The sequence below is a fragment of the Geotrypetes seraphini genome, chromosome 3 (genome assembly GCF_902459505.1).
Source record: "Geotrypetes seraphini chromosome 3, aGeoSer1.1, whole genome shotgun sequence".
NCBI lineage: Eukaryota > Metazoa > Chordata > Amphibia > Gymnophiona > Dermophiidae > Geotrypetes > Geotrypetes seraphini.
The window spans coordinates 55,690,994-55,715,316 of NC_047086.1; the positions used below are offsets into that span (position 1 = coordinate 55,690,994).

At 44.1% G+C, this 24,323-nt stretch overlaps 1 protein-coding gene across 5 annotated transcripts in view; it reads right to left on the reverse strand.

Annotated features, from left to right (window-relative positions):
• Positions 1-24,323, reverse strand: part of COL19A1 (collagen type XIX alpha 1 chain) — an 885,342-nt gene that overhangs the window by 668,164 nt on the left and 192,855 nt on the right. For all 5 annotated transcript variants that reach the window (XM_033936698.1, XM_033936699.1, XM_033936697.1 and 2 more), the window contains exons 8-9: positions 24,040-24,165; positions 16,083-16,145 (exon numbers count right to left, since the gene is read on the reverse strand). In XM_033936698.1, the coding sequence (XP_033792589.1) occupies positions 16,083-16,145; positions 24,040-24,165 (189 nt within the window). The remainder of the gene's footprint in view (positions 1-16,082; positions 16,146-24,039; positions 24,166-24,323) is intronic.

Sequence of the window (24,323 nt, forward strand, 5' to 3'; positions counted from 1 at the left end):
CCCCTTCCAGTAGTCTGACATCTCTCTCCTTCCCTCCCCTCCCCCCTTCCTGTGATCTGGTATCTCTCTCCTTCCCTTCCCCCTTCCTGTGGTCTGGTATCTCTCTCCTTCCCTTCCCCCTTCCTGTGGTCTGGTATCTCTCACCTCTCCTTCCCACAGTATGGCATATCTCTCCCCCTTCTTCTCTTCCCTCCTTCCCCTACTGTGGTCTGATATTTCTGTCCTTCCCTTCCCCTTCCCCATAACTTAATCTGGAATCTCTCTCTCTTCCTTCCCTAGTCTGGCATCTTACCTCCAGTGGTCCCACATCTTTATCCTTCCCTTTCTCTCTTCCTGTGGTCTGGTATTTCTCTATCCTTCCCTTCCCCCTACCTTAATTTAGAATATTCTCTCCTCCTTCCCTGGTCTGGCATCTCCCTCTCCTTACCTCCACCTCTCTTCTAGTAGTCCCACATTTTTCTCCTTCCCTTCCCCCCTTCCTGTGGTCTTATATCTCTCTCTCCTCCTTCCCTTTCATTCTCTGGTCTCACATCTCTCTCTCCTTCCCTTTCCCCCTTCTGTGGTTTAGCATCGCTACCCTCCCCTTCCCTTTCTTCCCCAGAGGTCTGGTATCTTTTTCTTTCCCTTTCCTCCCCATCCCCATGGTCCAGCATCTCTCTACTACCCTTGAGGACAGGAAGCTGTAGCAGAGGGAAAGCTTCTGGGCTGCCAAAGGCAGCATGTTTTCTTCACTCATGCTGCCCATGGCCTGAAGAGTGAAAGAGTGCAGTGCCGCTGAGAACAGGAAGAGAGATATTATAGAGGTCTATACAATACTGAGTGGAGTGGAAAGAGTAGATGTGAATTGTTTGTTTATTCTTTCCAAAAATACTAGGACTGAGAGGCATTCAAGCTACTAAATTGTAGATTTAAAACACCCAAAAAGCCAACAGAACTGGGATCAATAGTTCTTTATTTTGATCCCTTTTTTGTGTTGGACGTAGATTTAAAACAAACCAGAGAAAATATTTCTTCACTCAACTTGTAATTAAACTCTGGAATTCATTACCAGAGAATGTGGTGAAATCAATTAGTTTAGCAGAGTTCAAAAAGGTTTGGATAATTTCCTAAAACAAAAGTCCATATGCCATTATTGAGATGGACTTCAGAAAATTAATTGCTTATTCCTAGGATAAGCAGCATAAAATCTGTTTTACGCCTTGGAGTTTTGATAGGTACTTGTGACATGTGTTGGCAACTGTTGGAAACAGGATATGGGGCTTGTTAGACCTTTGGTCTTTCCCAGTATGGCAACTCTTATGTTCTTATGTATGCTTTATAGAATGTACCTACCAAGTCGTGCACATTACTTCCATTTAGTGCCAACTATGAGGTATTAATTCCCAATTAGCAGTGATTGGTCTTGTTAATAAAGTTATGCATCAAATCAGCAATGCAGGTTAAGGGCTAGATGCACTAAAGTCAGTGATCGTCACTAAACCTGCATTCATAGCTTTAGCGACAATCGCTTTTACTGACCCGATGCACAAAATGGCCCACCGTGTGTTTTCCCCCTCAATCACCCATTTTCCAATCTGGCTATGCAAATTAACTATAACCCCATGCAAGGTAGCCAAACGATTGATGCACTAACATCGTTTAACTATTCCAAAAAAAAGGGGTTTTAGCAATTGAAAAAAACGACTGATCTAGACCTGTCGGTAACTGTGTCCTTTGGTATCCTGTGTCCCTCAGTATCTTGTGTTACACACGCAAAATATATGGCTCATTAAAAAAAAATTTAAAAAAGTCCCCCCACTGCCAATGAAGGCCCTTCCCGATGATCCCTGACAAATGTGGCATGAGAGAAAATTGGAAGGAGGGTGCCTACTCCTTCCTGCCATGCAAAACACCCCTGCGCCATGGCACAGTGTGCCAGGCACCCCCAAGCCACTGTCCCTCCACTCCAAACCCAATAAAAATGACAGGAGGGATGCCCACTCCCTCCTGCCACTGGACGTCCCCCCATTGAACATAAGAACTGCCATCTCCAGATAAGACCTTCAGTTCATCAAGTCCGGCGATCCGCACACGCGGAGGCCCAGCCAGGTGTACACCTGGCGTAATATTAGTCATCTATATCCCTCTATGCTTCTCATAAGGAGATGTGCATCTAGTTTGCTTTTAAATCCTAGAATGGTGGATTCTGCAATAACCTCCTCTGGGAGAGCATTCCAGGTGTCCACCACTCATTGCATGAAGCAGAACTTCCTGATATTTGTCCTGGACTTGTCCCCCCTTAGCTTCAGTCCATGTCCTCTTGTCTGTGTCACATTGGACATTGTAAATAATTTTTTTTCCTGCTCTATTTTGTCGATTCCTTTCAGTATTTTGAAAGTCTCGATCATATCCCCTCACAGTCTCCTTTTCTCAAGGGAGAACAATCCCAGTCTCTTAAGTCATTCCTCGTATTCCAAGTTCTCCATACCTTTTATTAGCTTTGTTGCTCGTCTCTGCACCCTCTCCAGCAGTTTTATATCCTTCTTTAGATTGGGAGACCAATGTTAGACACAGTATTCCAAGTGTGGTCTGACCATTGCCCTATAAAGCGGCATTATAACTTTCTCCGATCTACTCGTGATTCCTTTCTTTATCATGCCTAACATTCTATTTGCTTTCTTTGCTGCTGCCGCGCATTGTGCCAACGGTTTCAGGGTCCTATCTATCAGTACACCCAGGTCCTTTTCTTGTTCGCTCTTACCCAGAGTTGCACCTGACATTCTATACTCGTGTTCCTTGTTCTTTCTGCCTAAATGCATTACTTTGCACTTTTCCACATTAAACTTCATCTGCCATTTCTCTGCCCATTTCTCTAACTGACACAAGTCACTCTGGAGTTCCTTGCTATCCTTCTGCAATCTGATTGCCCGGCATAGCTTTATGTCGTCTGCAAACTTGATGATCTCACTGGATGTTCCTTCTTCTAGGTCATTGATGAAAATATTAAATAAGATGGACCCAAGTACCAAGCACTAGTGTACACTGCTAGTCACTTTCTCCCAGTCTGAGAACTTCCCATTTATGCCCACTCTCTGCTTTCTGTTCTCCAGCCATTTGCCTATCCATCTTAGTATATCTCCCTCTATTCCATGGCTTTGTAGTTTCCTGAGAAGTCTTTCATGTGGTATAATCAAGAAGGGTATTACAACCAGGACAAAAGAAGTTATCCTGCCGCTGTATCGGGCGATGGTGCGCCCACACCTGGAATACTGCGTCCAGTTTTGGTCGCCGAACCTTAAGGATATGGCGTTACTCGAGAGAGTTCAGAGAAGAGCGACACGACTGATAAAAGGGATGGAAAACCTTTCATACGCTGAGAGATTGGAGAAACTGGGTCTCTTTTCCCTGGAAAAGAGGAGACTTAGAAGGGATATGATAGAGACTTATAAGATCATGAGGGGCATAGAGAGAGTAGAGAGGGTCAGATTCTTCAAACTTTCAAAAAATAAAAGAACAAGAGGGCATTCGGAAAAGTTGAAAGGGGACAGATTCAATACAAATGCCAGGAAGTTCTTCTTTACCTAACGTGTGGTGGATACCTGGAATGCGCTTCCAGAGGACGTTATAAGGCAGAGTACGGTACTGGGATTTAAGAAAGGATTGGACAATTTCCTGCTGGAAAATGGAATAGAAGGGTATAAATAGAGGATTTTTGCTCAGGTCCTGGACCTGTTGGGCCGCCGCATGAGCGGACTGCTGGGCAAGATGGACCTCAGGCCTAACCCAGCAGAGGCATTGCTTATATTCTTATGCTTATGTTCTTAACCTTGTCAAATGCTTTCTGGAAGTCCAAGTATATTATGTCCACTATCAATTTGTTTGTTCACGGTCTCAAAAATTGAAGTAAATTTGTCAAACATGATTTCCCTTTCCTGAAGGCATGTTGACTGGCTTTCATCAGGTCGTGTGTATCCAAGTGCCGGACTATGCTATCTTTAATCAGTGCAAACTTGATAGTGCATCGATCGCTGCTTGAGAATCGGCCAGAAAATCAGCCAACAGTGATCCAATCTTGTGATAGCAGGAGGATATTAACGTCCATGAAGGGAGTACGGCTCAAACAATTGGTATTAGAACCCACTAGGGCCCAGGCCATCCTGGACCTGGTACTTACGAACGGGGAAAGCGTCTCAGAGATCTCGGTGGGAGAACCACTAGCCACCAGTGACCATAACATGGTATGGTTCAACCTTAGGAAAGGCTTCCCTAGATCACAAACAAAAACAAGGGTACTCAATTTCCGGGGTACTGACTTCACACACATGGGAGACTTCGTTCATCAGATGCTTCAGGTTCAAGAAGTAACGGATAATGTGGAGGTTATGTGGTCAACCTTGAAATCGACCCTTCATGAGGCAACTATCCGCTACATAAAATCAGTAACTAAACAACAAAGAAAAAAGAAACCCCAATGGTTCACTGATGAGGTCTCGTACCTCGTCAAGGATAAGAAAAGAGCGTTTCTCTTGTACAAACGCACGGGGGAAAAAGAAGCAAACATTGAATACAAGACAAAGTCTGCAGCGGTCAAAACAGCAGTCAGGGAGGCCAAACTTCGAATGGAAGAAACTCTAGCGAAGAACATTAAAAAAGGGGACAAATCCTTCTTCAGGTACATTAGCGACAGGAAAAAGAAAGCAGACGGGATAGTACGCCTTAGAACGCCAGACGGGAATTATGTGGAAACAGATTCTGAAAAAGCCAAACTACTGAACGATTACTTCTGCTCAGTCTTTACCTGCGAGGCACCAGGGCACGGGCCACGGCTGGAAGCAAAAGAAAGCAAGGAAGACCCATTTCTGAATTTTGAGTTCACACCAGCTGATGTTTACAGAGAACTTTCAAGACTCAAGGTGAACAAAGCCATGGGACCGGACAATTTGCACCCAAGAGTGCTCAGAGAGCTGTGCGATGTTCTGGCGGAAACCGTTAGCCATGCTCTTCAATCTCTCCCTAAGTACGGGGAGAGTCCCCCTGGACTGGAAAACAGCCAACGTCGTTCCTCTGCACAAAAAGGGTTGCAGAGCAGAGGCTGCAAATTATAGACCAGTGAGTCTCACATCAATAGTGTGTAAACTCATGGAAACTCTACTTAAAGGTAAATTAGACACGATAATGGATGAAGGGAATCTAAGGGATCCCTGTCAACATGGATTCACCAGAGGCAGGTCATGCCAATCCAATCTTATAAGCTTCTTCGATTGGGTGACAGGAAAGCTAGACTCGGGAGAGTCTCTGGACATAGTGTACTTGGATTTCAGTAAAGCTTTCGACAGTGTCCCACACCGTAGACTATTAAACAAGATGAAATTGCTGGGTTTGGGTGAGAAACTAACTGCATGGGTCAGTAATTGGCTGAGTGGAAGACTTCAGAGGGTGGTGGTCAACGGCACCCTCTCTGAGACATCGGAGGTGACTAGCGGAGTGCCGCAGGGCTCAGTCCTGGGACCATCCCTTTTCAACATATTCATAGGGGACTTGACCCGGGGGCTTCAGGGTAAAGTAGCACTGTTCGCCGACGATGCCAAACTGTGTAACATAGTAAGTGAAAGCAACCTCCAGGATAGTATGACACAAGATCTGATCACGTTGGAAAGCTGGTCCGCGACATGGCAGCTAGGCTTCAACGCTAAAAAATGTAAGGTCATGCATCTCGGCAGCGGAAATCCATGCAGAACATACTCCTTGAATGGAGAAACACTAGCTAGGACTTCAGAGGAACGGGACTTGGGGGTAATCATCAGTGCAGACATGAAGGCTGCCAAACAAGTAGAGAAGGCCTCATCAAAGGCAAGGCAAATGATGGGATGTATCAATAGAAGCTTCGTCAGCCGTAAACCTGAAGTCATAATGCCACTCTACAGAACCATGGTGAGACCCCATCTGGAATACTATGTGCAATTCTGGAGGCCACACTACCGGAAAGATGTGCTTCGAGCTGAGTCGGTCCAGCGGATGGCCACTAGGATGGTCGTGGGGCTCAAAGGTCTCTCATACGAAGAAAGACTGGGCAAACTGCAGCTCTATACCCTAGAGGAGCGCAGGGAAAGGGGTGACATGATTGAGACATTTAAGTACGTCACGGGTCGTGTCGAGGTGGAAAACGATATATTCTTTCCCAGGGGACCCTCGGTCACAAGAGGGCACCCACTCAAACTTAGAGGAGGGAAATTTAGTGGTGACACCAGAAAGTATTTCTTCACAGAAAGGGTGGTAGATCACTGGAACAGACTTCCGGTGCAGGTGATAAAGGCCACCAGCGTGCTCGACTTTAAGACTAAATGGGACATCCACATGGGATCCCTACGAGGGTCGAGTTAAGGAACTAGGTCATTAGCATTCAGACTTAATGGGGTGGGTCAATAGAGTGGGCAGACTTGATGGGCTGTAGCCCTTTTCTGCCGTCATCTTTCTATGTTTCTATGTTTCTATCTGTATCTTTAATGCATCTAGCCCATTGATTTGTGCACACAATTTATGGTGCTACATATAGAATTTGGGGATTTGTTTGTAAATGTAAGAGGGCATGCACAGGAAGGAGGCACATAGCTTGGTCCTACATTTTTACATGTAACTTATAGAATACTGTAAGTTATTGCTAAAGTTCCACATTTAAGTGCATGAATTTATGATTCCTATGGACATGTCTACATTCTACAACAGAATCTGGTTACTCATATGCTATTTTAGAAATGACACTTAGGGCTCCTTTTACAAAGCTGCGCTAGGGCCTTAATGCGCTAGATTGCCGCACGCGCTAGCTGCTACCACCTCCTTTTGAGCAGGCGGTAGATTTCCGGATAGTGCACGCTAATCCGGTGCGTGTGATAAAACCGCTAGCGCGGATTTGTAAAAGGCCCTGTAGTGTACTGTATCGTGATATCTAACCTTTGGAGACCTTTATAGTATTGCACCCTTTCGGCTAAATAATCAATAAAGATATTTGGTAGCCACATATTTGGCTAAATTTAGGAACATTTTCAGTCCCAAGCCAGCTTGCTTGGTTTTTGGTTGAAAATTACCCTTAAGTTAGCATAGCTGCCTATAATCTAGCTAGTTAAGGTTCTGTCTAAAATCTGGATTATGCAATCACCTTTGCAGCCTTCAACACCTGATCATCTCTCTTTGTTTCTTTCCCCCACTATACTAGACTGGCAGTCTGCTGAATATATGACAAGTACATAAAAATAATATACTGGATGAAACCATTGGCCAATCAAACTCAGCAAACTGTCTGTGGCAAACTGGAGTGACCTTAGGTATGTGGCCAATCTGAGACTTAGGCCACTCCCAGGGAAGGAGGCCTAAGACTCCGGTTGGCCCAGGTGCCTAAGACCTCTCCATCCCAGGATGCAGGAAAGGGAAGGCCTGCCATTGTTAAGAGGATGGCCTGCCAGCCAGAGGGTGTAAATATCCCTCTAGCTGGCCTTACAGCCAAACATACATGGGGATAAGGGGGTCGGGGGTATCAACATTTAGGGGGAAGTCATGGGTTCAGGGGGGAGGAGCTTTGGGGTATCGGCAGTTGGGGTGGGTCATGGGTTGGGAGGGCCTGCAGGTAGGAGGGAGTAGGCATCCCTCCTCCTATCATGTTTGGGTGCTTTAAGGGTTCTAGCAGGAGGGAGTGGGCATCCCTACTGACGATGGCAGGGGATTCCCCCCGCCCCCCCCGCCCCAATATACAGTAAATCCCACCAAAGGGTGTTCAAAAGAGATCGTGGAGGAAAATGGTCTCAGAAACCTACTTGGATACGAATATTCCAATCCGAGGATATTTTAATCCAATGCCAAGTTAAGGTTTATAACTTCCATCACTGACCAAATTACCTCCACCTCCCTATTTGTGTAAACCAAATTGTGCTGTATCATACATTAATTTTGGTTTTTTTTTTCTTTTCTTACAAACAGCAAAACATCACTTATCTTTAAAGTGTGCAGAGCACTGCTTTAGGGGTTCTGGCTGGAGGGAGTGGGCATCGGGGAGCACTGCTGGCTCAGCTGATCGGGGATTACTTCCCCTCCACGATCAGTTTATGGTTGCTGCGGCCTGACTTTAGGATCCTGCGGTGGCATAGATAGGTGGCTGAAATGTAGGCCAGGGTTTTCCAGGCCTACATTTCAGCCGCCTATGCTGGCTAAATTTAGGCACGATTCTGTAACCGGCACTGTTGTGTGATTGACACACGATTGGCGGCCACTTTTTATGCGGCCATCAACATAAGTGCTGGTTACAGAATCCAGCCCTTAGGCGCTATTCTGTAAGTGGGCATGCAAGTGTCTTTTCTCTCTGATCTGCAGTTTCTGTCCTGTTTCAGTGCCTTGCATCCATTAGAATGCTTTTCCATGCCAAATATTTGGCACAGAAGTAACGCCTAATGTTCAGTGCTATATAGAATTTTCCCATTAATGCAAGGACTAGCATGCACTAACTTCTAAACTACCATGGGAACAGTTAGTGCACTTATGAGTCAGCAGTTATACAAATTTGCAGGTTAACTGCTCAAAATACTTTAGTAAAAGAGCCCCTAAATTAACTCCATTTTGTATAAGAAATGCATGTTGAATTGTAGTATTATGTGATAAAACTGCTCACTGTTTGGGATTGTAAACATACGGTAGTTCTGGATGAAGGTTTCCTCTATAAAGTCCTATACATCCTTTGGGAATGGGTAGATTAGTGGCAAAGTTGATTCATTTTGGAGTAAACATAGAGACATATTTAAGTTACAAGAACAGATTGATAGAATGCAACTGATTGGATCAGTGTGTTCTCTAGACTTGCAAAGAAAAAGGAATTATGTTGGACAACACACAAGATGAGAATTTAAAGTCAGATTGACTGTGTCAATGGTGGTATGTTTTTAAACAAGGGGTAGAATCGACTGAAATTATTCCTGGCACAATTATAAAGTGTTGTGTCCTATATTCCCCAAAAGATATAAAAGGTTTGTGGGAGGGTAGCAAAGTAATGTATGAGGGGGAGGAATTTGTCTCCTACTAAAAGACTATTGGTTTTATTTTTGTTTTGATGGCTGAATAGAGACATGGCTAAATTGTACAAATATGTTAAGAAGTAAATCACAAATCTTGCAGGGAATCAGTTTATCCCAAAGCTAGTAACAGAACAAAACCATAATTAGAGAGAAATTAGAAAGAATTTTTATCATTTCCAGGAAAAGGATATATATAAAATAAATGGTAGAATAAACTTGGCTAGATCTTTGGACAGGTTTAAAAGGAAATTGCAGAACTTTATGGAGGACAGAAAGATCAGCAAACATGAAGATCTCCACAAGTTTTAGGGCCAGTTCCAAGTTATTATTTTAGAGTTAAGAAAACAACTCTTTCACAAGGAGACAAGAACTGACATTCAACTCTGGATCACATATCAGCTGCTGAAAAAAGTAAAATACAAACTGAATATAGAGCAGGGGTCTCAAAGTCCCTCCTTGAGGGCCTCAATCCAGTCGGGTTTTCAGGATTTGTCAGGATGCTTTCAATGCATATTCATTGGGGAAATCCTGAAAACCCAACTGGATTGCGGCCCTCAAGGAGGGACTTTGAGATCCCTGATATAGAGAGACTAATTTTCAAAGTGATTTCCATTGATACATAGAGCATGTATTCATATAGAGAAAGGATCTTTAAAAATGTATCTGCACCCTCAGTGGCAAAAAACAGATAGGTTGGGAACAGTACTAAAGCAACCCCAGAAAGGCAAGCACAGAGATTTCATTTTGAATTCTCCATGCCTGTTTTTCATAGACTTAACCTTCATGCTTTTCACCTGTACCTGGTTTAATAACAAATTGGTAGTAAGAATATAAGAACTGTCTGAGAGATTCAGGGGTTTTCCCTCACTGAAGATGCAGTTATAACCCTGGGCAGCAGGGGGTGTTAAACAAATCTGGAGGAACTACCTGTCCCAGAATGCACTGAATTTTGCAGCTCAGGGCTAAAACCCATTAAGGATGTAATACAGCCCTGTTGAGTCAGAGGGGCGGGACTCAAGCAAGGAGAAAGATATATGCCTAGCTTAGAGTTATTCAGGTGAGGTCATTGAGAGAGGAGGTCCCAGGAAGCTCAGTAAGAAAAAACTTTTCCCTAGCTAAGGGCTGAGAAAACTGAGAAAAGGCTGCCTGAGGAGGAAGCCACTAAAGTGATGGAGTTGACACAGCAGCAACAAGAGGTCCAGGAGTTGACAGACCAAGTCAGCCTGTTGACATTCCCAATCGAGCCTGGCTAGAGTGTGCCAGGCTATTGTAAGTGATTGGGTTACTGGCTCAGCAGTTGGCAGATCTGCAGGAGATAGAAGCTCTGTGAATGTAGTGCTCAGAGGAACCTTAGCACAAAAGGATCTGGAGGTTATCAGCCGGGTAAACCAGATGACTCTGATGGGATCATCACTAGAAAAGTTGACAACAGAACTGGAAGGGAAGAAATGGACAGAGTGCCGAACTGCAGGAGCTCTGAGAGAGGAGGGTAGTGCTAGAGAGCACTGTACAGACACTGCATGGCCAATTGGCCCAAGTCAAGCACAGATGACCTAGATGAAAGTCTTCAGGGGAAAGATTTTAAAAGAGTGGAAATATATGGTTACCCAGCACCAGAAAAAAGTTCATAAAAGAGTGCATTTAGAGAAACATCTTAAGGGTATTTTGAAGAGAATGATGAAGGAGCAAGTAGAAAGAACCCAGGCTGTGGCCCAAACCTGAGACATGTCTTTGCAGGTGACAGACTTACAGAGACAACTAGACAAAGAGTATGAAGTTAAGAAGGCCATGGTGGGGACCTTACAGATGAGCAGCTGAGGCCTGAATCAGGTCCAAATAGAGTAAGGGCCAGAGATTAGGACCAGGCACTAGGAGTTGCTAGATCACATAGTCATAGAAGTGGCTCAGTGGCAAACCATGTAGGACCCAAGTGAGCAGTCAAGAATGGAAGGCCACAGTGAATAGAGAATATCATATCCCATTTTGAGAAGAAATGGCAGTTCAGTGTCCCAGAATTCTGGAAAACTGTCACTAGGAACACAGAATCCCTTAGGGAGCCATCAGGAAGCAACAAACGAACATTACCATGAAGCACACAGATAATGGGGAACCAATGAGCTTTGTGTTGGTGGTTCACCCAGAGCCTATACAAGATTTGCAGGGTAAAGAAGGACAAGTAGCAGAGGCACAGGCTGCTAGCCCAGAGTTTACGCTTCCTCAAGAATGCTATATGATAGGACCCAGAGAGCACCTGGGTATTGCAGACCCAACATCAAGGATATCTGGATGAAGAGGAGAAGCCACAGTATTCTTTGCTCAAGGAGTTAGCAGACTGCAGGACAGTGATTGCCTCAGTTCCTGGGAGCAGAAGAACTGGATTTGGACGGAGCTACAATGTCCCAGGCGAAGGTGCCTCAAGAACAGATGAGAGGGTCAGCGAAGACAGCAGCAGAGGATCTTGGAGTGCTAGGAATCAGAGGAAGCAACTCCCAAGGGGGTCGATGAACAGTCAAAACCAAAGATTGCAAAGCCATTGATGTGACGGGGCCCAATGGCTGCTGTGTTTACGTTGCCTGTTCACACAGGTGTGCTTGAGGCAGGATGTGGGCTGGCTGGTGATGTGACTGTGGTCCTGGCATCTTGGAGATTTCTAGTAGTGATTAGGATCTTAGGTGCAGAAACAGGTACTCAGCCTATTAGGGGTTTTCCCTCACAGAAGTTGCAGTTATACCCCTGGACAGCTGAAACCCATTAAGGAAGTAATACAGCCCTGCTGAGTCAGAGGGGGCAAGACTCAGGCAGGGAAAGAGATATATACCTAGCTCAGAGTTTATTTGTTTATAGTGTTTATAGCCTAAGTGGTTTATATTCAGGTACTCAAGCATTTTCCCTATCTGTCCTGGTAGGCTCATACTATTTAATGTACCTGGAGCAATGGGGGATTAAGTAACTTGCCCAGGGTCACAAAGAGCAGCATTGGACTTGAACCCACAACCACAGGGTGCTAGAGCTGTAGCTCTAACCACTGTGCCAAATACTCTCCACACTCCATTCAGGAGAGGTCCCTGAGAGAGGAGGACCCAGAAGGAACTCAGTAAGAGATAACTTTTCCCTAGCTAAGAGCTGAGAGGAGCCTTAGGAAACAATGGAGTGAGTGAGAGAGTGACAAGGTGAGACTGCTGGTGATTAAGTGGCTGAGATAAGCCCAACCTTATTATACTGAGGATTGTGGAATATGGGACCAGCCCTTAAATATTGCTTAAGAAAAACTGTTTATCTTTCAGCTGAGAAAGGGTTTTGCCTTACCAGAGCCTGTGAGGTAACAGTTTCAGGTCTGTATTTATTTTTTTTTTTAAACCTATTATACTTGCACAAGTGTCCAAGCTGTTGTTGAGAGTGGACATAGGGTCCAGGGGAACCCAGACATACTGTCATAATGGGACAGACTGAAGGTTCATCAAGCCCCATATCCTGTTTCCAACAGTGGCCAACCCAAGTCCCAAGTACCTAGTAAGATCCCAAATAGTAAAACAGATTTTAATCTGCTTATCCTAGGAATAAGCAGTGGAGTTCCCCAAGCTATCTCAATAATGGCCAATGGGCTTCTATTTTAGAAAATTAGCCAAGCCTTTTTTAAACCCCACTAAGCTAACTGATTTTACCACTTTCTCCGGCAATGAATTGCAGAGTTTAATTACATGTGTGAAGAAATATTTTCTCTAGTTTGTTTTAAATCTACTACTTAGTAGTTTCATCGCATGCCCCCTAGTCCTAGTGGTTTTTGGAAAGAGTAAACAAGCAATTCACATCTACCCTTTCCACTCAGTATTTTATAGGCCTATATCATATGACTCGAGCTATCTCTTCTCCATGCTGATGAGTCCTAGCAACTTTAGCCTTTCCTCATAGGGAATTCATCCCATTCCTTTTATCATTTTCGTCGCCCTTCTCTACCTTTTCTAATTCCGCTATATCTTTTTTGAGATACGGCGACCAGAATTGCATATACCGTTTTAAAAATTATTTGTTGATTCATTTCTTTGAGCATTTGACCTATTGCAAGGATTGAATCTTTCTGCTTTTGTTTTTTTTCTGTTCAGACCTGTTTCAATATTTTATATATGTAACTTTATTGTAAACTGTTTTGGAATAAAATGGTATAGGATTTTTAAAAGTGCTCATTTTCAGTATCCACTATTCCCTGGGGCCTCATCCCATTTCCTCCTTCATTCCTAATCCCACCCTGAAGATTCCTTTGGTATTTTATGTCATCAGCAATCTGTAAAGGAAAAAGGAATGCTCCTTGTCAGTTCACTATGCTAAAATGGCACTGACTGACCCAAGGCTGGTATTGTTTTCAAGAAAGTGCATTCTTGGATCAGCCAGCACCTTTTCCTATACAAAACTAGTGACACTAGGGGCTCCTTTTACTAAGCTGCATTAAATCATTAACACACTGAATTGTCCCGCGCGCTAGACCTTAACGCCAGCATTGAGCTGGCGTTAGTTCTAGCACGCGGTGTAATGCACGGTAATATCCTGCGTACGCTAAAAACGCTCACGCACCTTAGTAAAGGGAGCCCTAGGTGTTACCATACAAAATAACCATAAAGACAAGTATGGACCATATCCACATATAAATATCAGCATTTATTACACTAGGGCGACTCCAGAAAAGGGAGGTCAGATTGTAACATCTGGGTTTTACTTTTGTTAAAAACAATGGAAGTAAAACATGGATGTCTCAATCCATCCTCTTTTTTTCTGGAGCTCTACAGTAATCGCAAACACATGTAATTCTGATTTCAAAAAGCTATTATTTATATGCAGAAATCCATATCTTGCAGAGAGGGGATATAGTTTGACTAGTCTTTAAGCCCGTTACATTAACGGGTGCTAGAAAGCAACCCCCTTTCCCTCTCCCCCTCCAGTTCCTCCCTAACTGTCTCTCCGTAGCCCCCTTTCTGTCTTCCCCCCCTAAGCAAAATGATCTGCCTCCCAGCACACCCCTCCCCCCGAAGCAGCCCCCTTTCCCTCTACCCCTCCAATTCCTCCCTGACACTGTCTCCGTGGTCCCCCTTCTGTCTCCCCTCCCAAGCAAAGCTGTCTGCCTCCCAGCACACCCCTCCCCCCAAAGCAGACCCCTTTCCCTCTACCCCTCCAATTCCTCCCTGACTGTCTCTCCGTGGCCTCCCATTTTGTCTCCCCCCCCCAAGCAAAGCTATCTACCTCCCAGCACACCCCTCCCCCAAAACAGACCCCTTTCCCTCTGGCCCTCCAGTTCCTCCCTGACTGTATCTCCGTGGCCCCCCTTCTGTCTCCCCCCCAAGCAAAGCTGTCTGCCTCCAAGCACACCCCTCCCCCAAAGCAGGCCCCTTTCCCTCTTCCTCTTCCTTCTTCCCAGTTCCTCCCTGTCTCTTCGTGGCTCACGCGATTTTCTCTTCTCGCGGTCTGGCCAGCTCCCCTAGTCCCTTGCCGCCGCCGCCACGCACTTCCCTTCCCGCAGTCGACAAACCTCTTGCCTCCAGCAGCTGCCGCAGCACTGTAAACACGCTGCTTCGCGGCCTCTACTGCCCCGATTTGTTCTTCCGTGTCCCTGATGACGTCATCAGAGAAACGGAAGAGCAAATGAAGGCAGTAGAGGCCGCAAAGCAGCGTGTTTACAGTGCTGCGGCGGCTGCTGGAGGCAAGAGTTTTGTCGACCGCAGGAAGGGAAGGGGGTGGCGGCGGCGGCAAAGGACTAAGGTAGCCGGCCAGACTGCGAGAAGGGTGGGCTGAGAGGAACCCGGGACCGTTGCAGAGGCTCGTTGCACAGTGTAAATACAGTTGCTCAGTGTGAGGCTTCCTTCGCTCTTCCGGGTCTGCATTATGACTCCTCAACGCACCATCTAGCGCATGCGCAGTCATGTGGCCACATCCCGATAGAAAAGGGATCAGGGAACACGTTTCGCTACTGCGCATGCGCGGGCTAGCATTTTATTATTTAAGATTATGGTTTGGGAATGTTTGTTTGTTTTTTTCAGTTGATCTAAACTCTATACATGTGGGGATTGTTCCTGCCAACTTTAAAGATCACAGATGAGGTAAGATTGTTGGAAAGGAAGCAGCCCAAATACCTGGGGAGACAGTAGCAATAGGACATTTTGATCATTTTGGCAGTACAATACTGTAAAATAGTGTGCAATATAAACCAAACAAAATGAAAAAAAACTAGAGAAAACAAATTGAAACAGAAAACAAAATATAAATGAAACAATAAAAGGCCTGTATACCCATAAGTAAAACAGAATAACTCATTCTATGCCAAAATAATTTCTCAAACCACAGTAATATAGTTCAAGTTTCAAGTTTTTTTATTTTTGATATACCGTCTATCAAAACAAGTGTCTAAATAGTGTACAATCTGCTCAGTTTTAAACATGAATATTAATGAGTTGCCCATGTCATATAAATCAATCATATTGCGTTCCTCTAATCCAGATATATCAATACCACCGTTATATAAAAAAAATATTTGATTTCATGATTGCCTTAGCTATCCATCATATTGTTTCCAATTGGAAAGACAATTCTAGGTGGTGGAATCACCTTGGAATAGCGCACGCGAAAATGCCATGCAGGCTAGCCGCTACTGCCTCCTCTTGAACAGGTGGTAGTTTTTCAGCTAGTGCGCGTACTAATCCGGTGCGTATGCTAAAAACGCAGGCGCACCTTCATATAAGAAGCCCTATATTTTGCATATTATTATGCACATTTTGGTATCTGCAGCTTATTGGTTTGTTTTATTCTTATACTTTTGTATTCGTAAAATTTCAATAAATAAATAAATGGTGCAAAATATAATGAGGTTAAAAAAGAAATAAAAGAGGTACATTAAAAACAATATCTTATCAAATATTAAATATTATATTGTTTAGACATAGTAGATGACAGAAGAAAAGATCCCCTTGTATGGTACTTAGGATTCTAATTGTTGCTTCATTCAGGCTAACCCTCACATAGATTAAGCAACACGCAAGCATACACACAAACATTTATGTCTTTGCTCACCTTTTCTCCCGTTTCTCCCTTGGGACCAGGTAACCCTGATGCTCCTGGTATGCCTTGTTCACCCTGAATGAGAAAAAGGTTGAGAAAACAAAAAATATCAGACTTTCCCATCACAAAAACTAGGTTGTCATGACTTAACTGTAAGCCCTCACGGAATAAAGTGACACAATGATGTTATCTGCAACCACAAATCACCAGCGTTTATCAACCCTGCCTCATGATATGCGCTTGCAGGCCTGCACGTTTATTTATTTCTTTGGTTTACTATCCTGTCCTCCCAGGACGTTTTTATAAGCGATATTGCTGAAGGGCTGTCGGGTAAGATTTGCCTCTTTGCGGATGATACCAAAATCGGCAATAGAGTAGACACGCCGAATGGTGTGAATAACATGAAGAAAGATCTAGCGAAGCTTGAAGAATGGTCTGACATTTGGCAGCTAAAATGTAACTCTAAGAAATACAAGGTCATGCATTTGGGCTGCAAAAACCAGAGGGAACGGTACAGTTTGGGGATGAAGAACTTATGTGTATGACAGAAGAGCGGGATTGTATATGATGATCTTAAGGTGGCCAAACAGGTTAAAAAGGTAACAGCGAAAGCTAGAAGGATGCTAGGGTGCATAGGGAGAGGTATGGTCAGTAGGAAGGAAGAAGGAGGTACTGATGCCCCTGTATAAGACTCTGGTGAGACCTCATTTAGAATATTGTGTACAATTCTGGAGACCTCACCTTCAACAAGATATAAAAAGGATGGAGTCGGTCTAGAGTAGAGAGTTGCGCGGGGACAGAAATCCCACCCGTCCCCACCCGTCCCCGCCAAAATCCCACCCATCCCCACCCGTCCCCGTGAGGAATCCCTCCGTCCCCACCCGTCCCCGTGAGGAATCCCTCCGTCCCCACCCGTCCCCGCGAGGAATCCCCTCCGTCCCCACCCGTCCCCGCGAGGAATCCCCTCCGTCCCCACCCGTCCCCGCGAGGAATCCCCTCCGTCACCATCCTTCCCTATAAACTTCAGAAATAGTTATTTTATTTAATTATGCTACTGAATTAAAGGCTCTGGTAGAGACCCATTTACAAATAAGCAAAGAGACTATTAATTTGGAAATATTAATTGGGAAGAATACATACTTTGTAAATGGGTTTCTACCAGAACCTCTAATGTAAATATAAAATATAAATACTCAGCTGATGAGAACCCACAAACTGTCAGCTGAGGACTTCCTTTGCAGTTGGCCTGGGGTCCCTTTTGCCAAGCTTGGCAGGCAGCAGTAGCGTCCCTGAGTCACAGATGCTGGCACCTCAGTGGCTCATGGATGCTGCCAGCAACTGCTGCGCTTGGTGGAGGGGAGTTCTGACCATCTCTAGAGGAGGTCCTCTGCTGGCGGTGCTTGGGGATCCCCACCAGTCACAGCAAGGGCCAACAAGTACTTCAACACTGTAGAAATAAAACCAGAAATGCATTTCCTTTTCTTTTGAACACAAAACAAAGATATCTGCCATATACATTTCCCAAGGCAGATGACTCTATGCAATGTCACCTCGGTAACAAAATACAAAAATAGACAAATACACCCCCTCCCTTTTTACTAAACCACAATAGTAGGTTTTAGCACAGGGAGTTACGCTGAATGCCTCGCGCTGCTCTCAATGCTCATAGGCTCCCTGCGCTAAAAAACAATATTGCGGTTTAGTAAAAGGGAGCCATAGTGCAAAATATAGACAGCAGATATAAATTCTCAAAACAGACACATTTTGATCACTAAATTGAAAATAAAATCATTTTTCCTATCTTTGCTGTTTGGTGATTTCATGAGTCTCTGGTTGCACTTTCTTCTTCTGACTGTGCATCCAATCTTTCTTCCTTTCTTTCAGCCTCCTGTATGTTTCCTCTCCTCCAGACCTCATTCTCTCCCCCAACTTTTTCTTTCTGTCTCCCTGTTCCCCCTTCTTTCTGTCTCTCTGTCTGCCCCCTTTCTTTCTTTCTCCGTGCCCTCCCCCAAGCCACTCGGTTTGCTGCCACCGCCATCGGGGAATAGTCCCCAAGCCACCGCTGTCCCAAGCTTTCCCTGCAGAAGCGTCGCGCTGACCAGCATTCCGCTCCCTGACGTCAATTCTGACGTAGGAGAGGAAGTTCCGGGCCAACAAGGCATTTCTCCTCATTCCATCCAGCCTGAGCCCCATCTCTCCTTGATCCAGCATTTCCCTTCTGTGTCTGTCAGAATTACCATTCCACCTATTTTCCAGCATCACCCTTCTTTGTGTCCATCTCACCTATATCCCTATCTCACCACTTTTTCAGAATCTTCATTTGTCTCTGTCCTTGTCTTTACCCCATATTCACCATTTGCCCTTTCAATGTCTTTATCTCCCCCCCCCCCCACTTTTTCAGCATTACTTCTATGTCTCTTTTTCACCTCCTCTTCATGTCCCCTCTGTATCTCTATCCTTATTCAGTAGGTCCTGCTTACCCTTTCTCTTCTTTGTGTCACTATCTCCATTTTCAGTTTTCCCCCCTTTTCCTTTGTTACTGCCAGAATCTTTCCACCCTCCCTCCACTCCGGCCCAGCCCAGTATGAAATATTTCCTTTTGTTTCCCTCCCCTCTCTCTTTCTCTCTCTCTTCTGCTCCCTCACTCACGAGTCCTGCATCTGGCCCTCTCCCTTCTACCTGCACCTGGCAACACCCCCCTGCTCCGCGGCTCTCTTAAGCAACTCGTCAGCAGCGGTGATCAAGACAAGCTGCCGACATCGAGGCCTTCCCTCTACGAGTCCCACCTTTGTGGAAAAAGGAAGTTGAAACAAGCGGGACTCGCAGAGGGTAGGCCCCGACGCCAGAAGCTTGTGTCGATCGTTGCCGAAGAGAGCCGCAGGTAGAAGGGAGAGGGAGATAGGAAGGCTGTAGAAGCTCCGGAGCATGACACCGAACCCGGCCAGGATGATTTCTTTTTCAGGCTGCTGCTGCCGCTGCCGCTGCCATCCCCCACCCGAAATGACAAAAAACAGCCTAATGCCCGCGTCGGGAAATAGCCATGCTGAGCAGTGAGCTCAGCACGTACACAGATGAAAGCCTTGCTTGCTGATTGGTCCGGCGGCACGGTGGGACGGGGCCGCCGGACCAATCAGCAAGCAAGGCTTTCATCTGTGTACGTGCTGAGCTCACTGCTCAACATGGCTATTTCCCGACCCGACGCCAGACTTGCATCGCCAGAATTTAGGTAGGTTGTTTTCATCCCCGTGGGAGTCCCGTGGGCAAGGGGGCGTCCCCGTGGGAGTCCCGTGGGTCAGGGGGGCATCCCCGTGGGAGTCCCGTGGGCCAGGGGGCGTCCCCGTGGGAGTCCCGTGGGCCAGGGGGGGAACCCGCGGGATCCCCGCGGGACCCGCGGGATCCCCGCGATCCCCGTTCCCGTGCAGACCTCTAGTCTAGAGGAAGGCTACTAAAATGGTATGTGGTCTTCATCATAAGGCGTATGGGGACAGATTTAAAGATATCCATCTGTATACTTTGAAGGAAAAGCGGGCGAGAGGAGACATTTAAATACCTATGTTGTGTAAATGTGCAGGTGTCAAGTTGCTTTCATTTGAAAGGAAGCTCTGGAATGAGAGGACATAGGATGAAGTTTAGAGGTGATAGGCTGTGGAGGAGTAATCAAAGGAAATACTTTTTTACAGAAAGGGTGGTAAATGTATGGAACAGTCTCCCTGAAGAGGTGGTGAAGATAGAGACTGTGTCTGAATTCAAGAAAGCATGGGATAGACACTTGGCATCTCTTAGAGAGAGGATGAAATAATGGCTACTATGGTTGGGCAGACTGGAAGAGCTATTTGGCCTTTATCTGCCATCATGTTTCTATGTTTCTAAGTTCACATACATAACAAAAACATAGCAAACATGACAAACATGGTATGGTGTGACAGCATGACGAACATTGTATTATATATACAAGCGTGTGTGTCAGTGTATTGGCTGTATCTGTGATTGGCAGAAGAGAGAAGAGAGGGGCTGGGGCACCTTGAAAAGGACAGTTCTCCAAGCAGCTGTGTTTCACTTTATCAATGTTTCTCTGTTAAAGGATCTGGAACTCTCCCCTAGAAAAATGCAATAGGCCATATTTGGGGATTTTTATTTCTCTTGAACTTGCTGTTCAAACTGGCCAATGTTCAAGCTCGGTGTGTTTTTCCCCTGATTTTTTTTTCCCACACTCTAAATTTGTTCCCATGCCATTAAGTTTTTGAAGTTATTTTGCCCCCAGAGAGATGGCAGAAGAACAGAGAGGTACTTTTGAAGTGCTATGTATAATTTCTTTCCAACATTCCATTGGGTTAGAGATAGTAAATAATGAAAAGCGTACACCAATCAGAAATAGCATGCTTGATATTATTATGTTACACTATAAGACCTTTATACTTAAAGGGTGTTAAGCATTAATGTACACTTGGGGATAAATTCTATAAATGATGCCTATAAACCAGTGCCGAATAAAGCTCTATTCTATAAGTCATGCTTAAAGGTAGGCATGGTTTATAGAATAGCGTTTTATGCCCAGAAACTGAACCTTACTTTAGGCACAGATTGCCCTTATTCTATAACGATGTGCATAACTTACATGCGTAACTTGTAATCAGTTCTAATTAGTGCAAATAATTGCTTGTTGAAATACCAATTATTGATACCAATTAGTTTGTTTAAGTTTGTGCTGTCAAATTGGCCAAACATCCAAATATCAGCACTTTTTATAGAATAGGGAGTTAAGCCTGGATTCTATAAATGGCGCTGTTATTGACGGCCACCTAAAATACGGCCACCAATCATGTGCCAATCATGAACAGCGCCATTTGCAGACTCGCAGCTGCATGAAAGGTAGGCACCAGAAATTTAGGCCACGGTTGTAAAGTCCTACATTTCCGATGTCTACTTTTCACAAGAATCGCACCTATGGAGGCGCCTTACGATGCCTAACGCCTCTTTCAGCATTAACCATGCCTACAATGACATTAGATGTTATAAGGCACTTCCGTAAGCAGGATAACGGTGACCTTTTCGGATGCACCCTTAGGCACCATCATTTTTTTAAAATTGAGTTTTAATTGCTTTATAATTGGCACAGCTAATTAGTGCACCAATTAAACCAATTAAAGCTAATTAAGTTAGGTGGTTGTAGGGCATCTAACTTTGGGCGCTGTTTTTAGAATCAGGCCCTTAGTGCACAAGAATGTATTTTGCAGTAATAACTAAACTAGACTAAACCACGGAAGTGGAGCTCGGCACGGTTTACAAGAACTTAAAATTTAAGAAGAGAAAGGAAAAGGTTTACATGAGCTTATATATAGAATGGAAGAGTAAGGGGGGGAAATAGAATTACATGTTAGAGAAGAGCCAAGTTTTCAGTTGCTTGCGGAATAGTTGGAGAGAGCCCAGGTTCCGCAACGGGATAGTAAGGTCGTTCCAGAGACCTGTGATTTTGAAGAGAAGAGATTTTCCCAGTTTACCTGCATAGAGAATACCGCGTAGAGAGGGGAAGAAGGATAGTTTATATCTTTGGGCGGGTCTGGTGGAGTCAGGACTCGAGGAGTTAAAGGATAGTGGGATTAGGGGAGGAAGGATGCCGTGAATGATCTTTTTTTTTTTTTTTTTTTGTAAATTATCTTTATTAACAACTGCAAAAGAACAAGCCAGGCAGGAGCATTTGAAATGGATTCTGGAAATCACTGGAGCCAGTGAAGATTGGACAGGAGTGGGGCGACATGGTCAGATTTGCGATTTTCATAACCCCTGAACTGCACACTAACCACATGTTTTGTAATATATATTTGTAGAGGGGGTATGTCATGGGCATAGAATGGAACATTAACCAGCTAGCTTGTTCTCATTAGCATCCAGTAATTGGTTAATGCTGTGTTAACGTGGAAGGACTAAGCACCTCCTAAATAAGAGGCAGTAAGGGCCAGGTTCTATAAACAGCGCCGAGCAGCACTGTTCAGCACGATTGTCAATCAAAAACACGGCACAATTTATAGAATCATGCCTAGCTACGCCTAAGCAGACTTAGGCATCGCTAGACATTCTAGATATAGGTGCCATTCCATTAGGCCAGCTTTTCACTCGCCTAATTTGGCAGCATCTATATCAGATGCCTAATGACGCCTAACTCAACCAAGCCTATTCTCTGCCCATAACCATGTCTACTTTTTAACATAAGCGGCGTTAGGTGTCATTAGGTATGGGAGAGCGCCTCAACTTAAGCATCATTAGGTATTGTAAGAGTTCGGCGCTCAAATTGCTTAATTTTTTTTTAAGTGCCTGAAAACTGGTGGGGTTAATTACCATGCCAATTAAGTCAATTAAAAAATAAAAGTTAGGTGCCAATCTCAAACTTAGGCATCGATTGGTGGCACCTACAGCGCCTAATATAGGTGCTGTTTACAGAATTCATAAGAACATAAGAATAGCCTTACTGGGTCAGACCAATGGTCCATCAAGTCTCACTGTGGCCAATCCAGGTCACTAGTACCTGGCCAAAATCCAAGGTGTAGCAATATTCCATGCTGGAAAAAACAAGCCAAAACTGCAGATATGTACAATGATGTAGGCAAAATTTATTGTGACAACCAAACTATATGTTAAAACCTTTTTACCAAACAGCGATTACATAACATCAGTTTGGCTTTATTATATACATTTGTTGTGACATATGTTTTTTTTCCTTTTTCTACCATGGACCCCTTATGAAGGTTGTCCGAAACACGGACCGTGTTGGGTCCCCTGTTTGGTAAAAAGGTTTTAATATATAGTTTGGTTGTCACAATAAATTTTGCCTACATCGTTGTACATATCTGTAGTTTTGGCTTGTTTTTTCCTGGTTGGTTTTTTCACTGCAGACAAGGTTGGACTCCCCTCTTTTTGTTTCTGTTGCAATATTCCATGCTACCAATACAAGGCAAACAGTGGCTTCCCCCATGTCTTTCTCAATAACAGACTATGGACTTTTCCTTCAGGAACTTGTCCAAACCTTTCTTAAAACCAGCTACGCTATCCACTCTTACCACATCCTCTGGCAACGCGTTCCAGAGCTTAACTATTCTCTGAGTGAAAAAATATGTCCTCCTATTGGTTTTAAAAGTATTTCCCTGTAACTTCATCAAGTGGAGGGAGCAGCACAGAGCGTTCCAAACCAATCCAATCTTTTGGTTTATATACCTGATCATCCTCCAGTCAACAGAGGCTCGACTCGGTTAACACAGTAAGAGGTTGTAATAGTTTCTTCAAATAAAATTACTTATATAACAATTTTTAGCCTGCGCTAAAAACTGCTTCCACGGTTTTGTAAAAAAAGGGGGTAAGTGTGTCCCATGGATAGGCTAATAACTGCTAGTCTAGATTTCTCAAAATAGCATTTCATTTGCATTTCTATATTTTCATTCCTTTGCAATCTTCATTTTTTTTTTTATCCCAATGCTTTACATTTACTGGAACAGCTAAAATAAAATAAAAACTCCTCAGCAATATCATCAGTTGCTTATACTCTGTGAGCCTGATAACCAAAGGCTTTTAGTGCATCCCATACTAGGCCATTTTTGCCATTTTAAATGTTCATTAGTGCTTAATACAGCTTAATAAAAGGACCCTAATACTGACCCTTTTGTTTGCATGAAGTTTTAACATATTTCTGCCTTCATAAAACACAAATGGGAACAAAATAGGCGATCTGAGTGGCAACTATCAATTAAATAACTTCTCCCATAGTATTTAAAACTGTATATTATCAACATAAGCTACCATTACAATGTGTTATTTTATTGTTGACCCCCAATTATTAGCAACGGTCTCACTGCATAAAATGGGACCTGAACTAAAATAACATGAGGTAGTGGTAAAATGGGTGTTAATGAAAACTGGTTGGTTTGTTTTTAAACAAGTTCTGCATGTATAAAAAATTATTTGTAGAAATAAGTTCTCCTACCTTGTTTGCAGGGCACTGGCATTTGTCAACAGGCTCCTGAATTTCCAATGGGAGCGCTTCTATTTTGCCAAAATGATGAGTTATAGTAATAGAAGTATTAGTTCTGAAACTGTCTTCTGGTGGGCACTAAAATCAAGACAGAATAGTATGAAATATTAGTTAACTCAGGGTGGTAATCACTCAGTAAAAATTTAGCTTTGGCTTGTTGGTGCTTCTATTAGAGGAACATAGCAATTACTATCTTTTTCGTACTATAAGACACACCAGACCATAAGTCATACCTA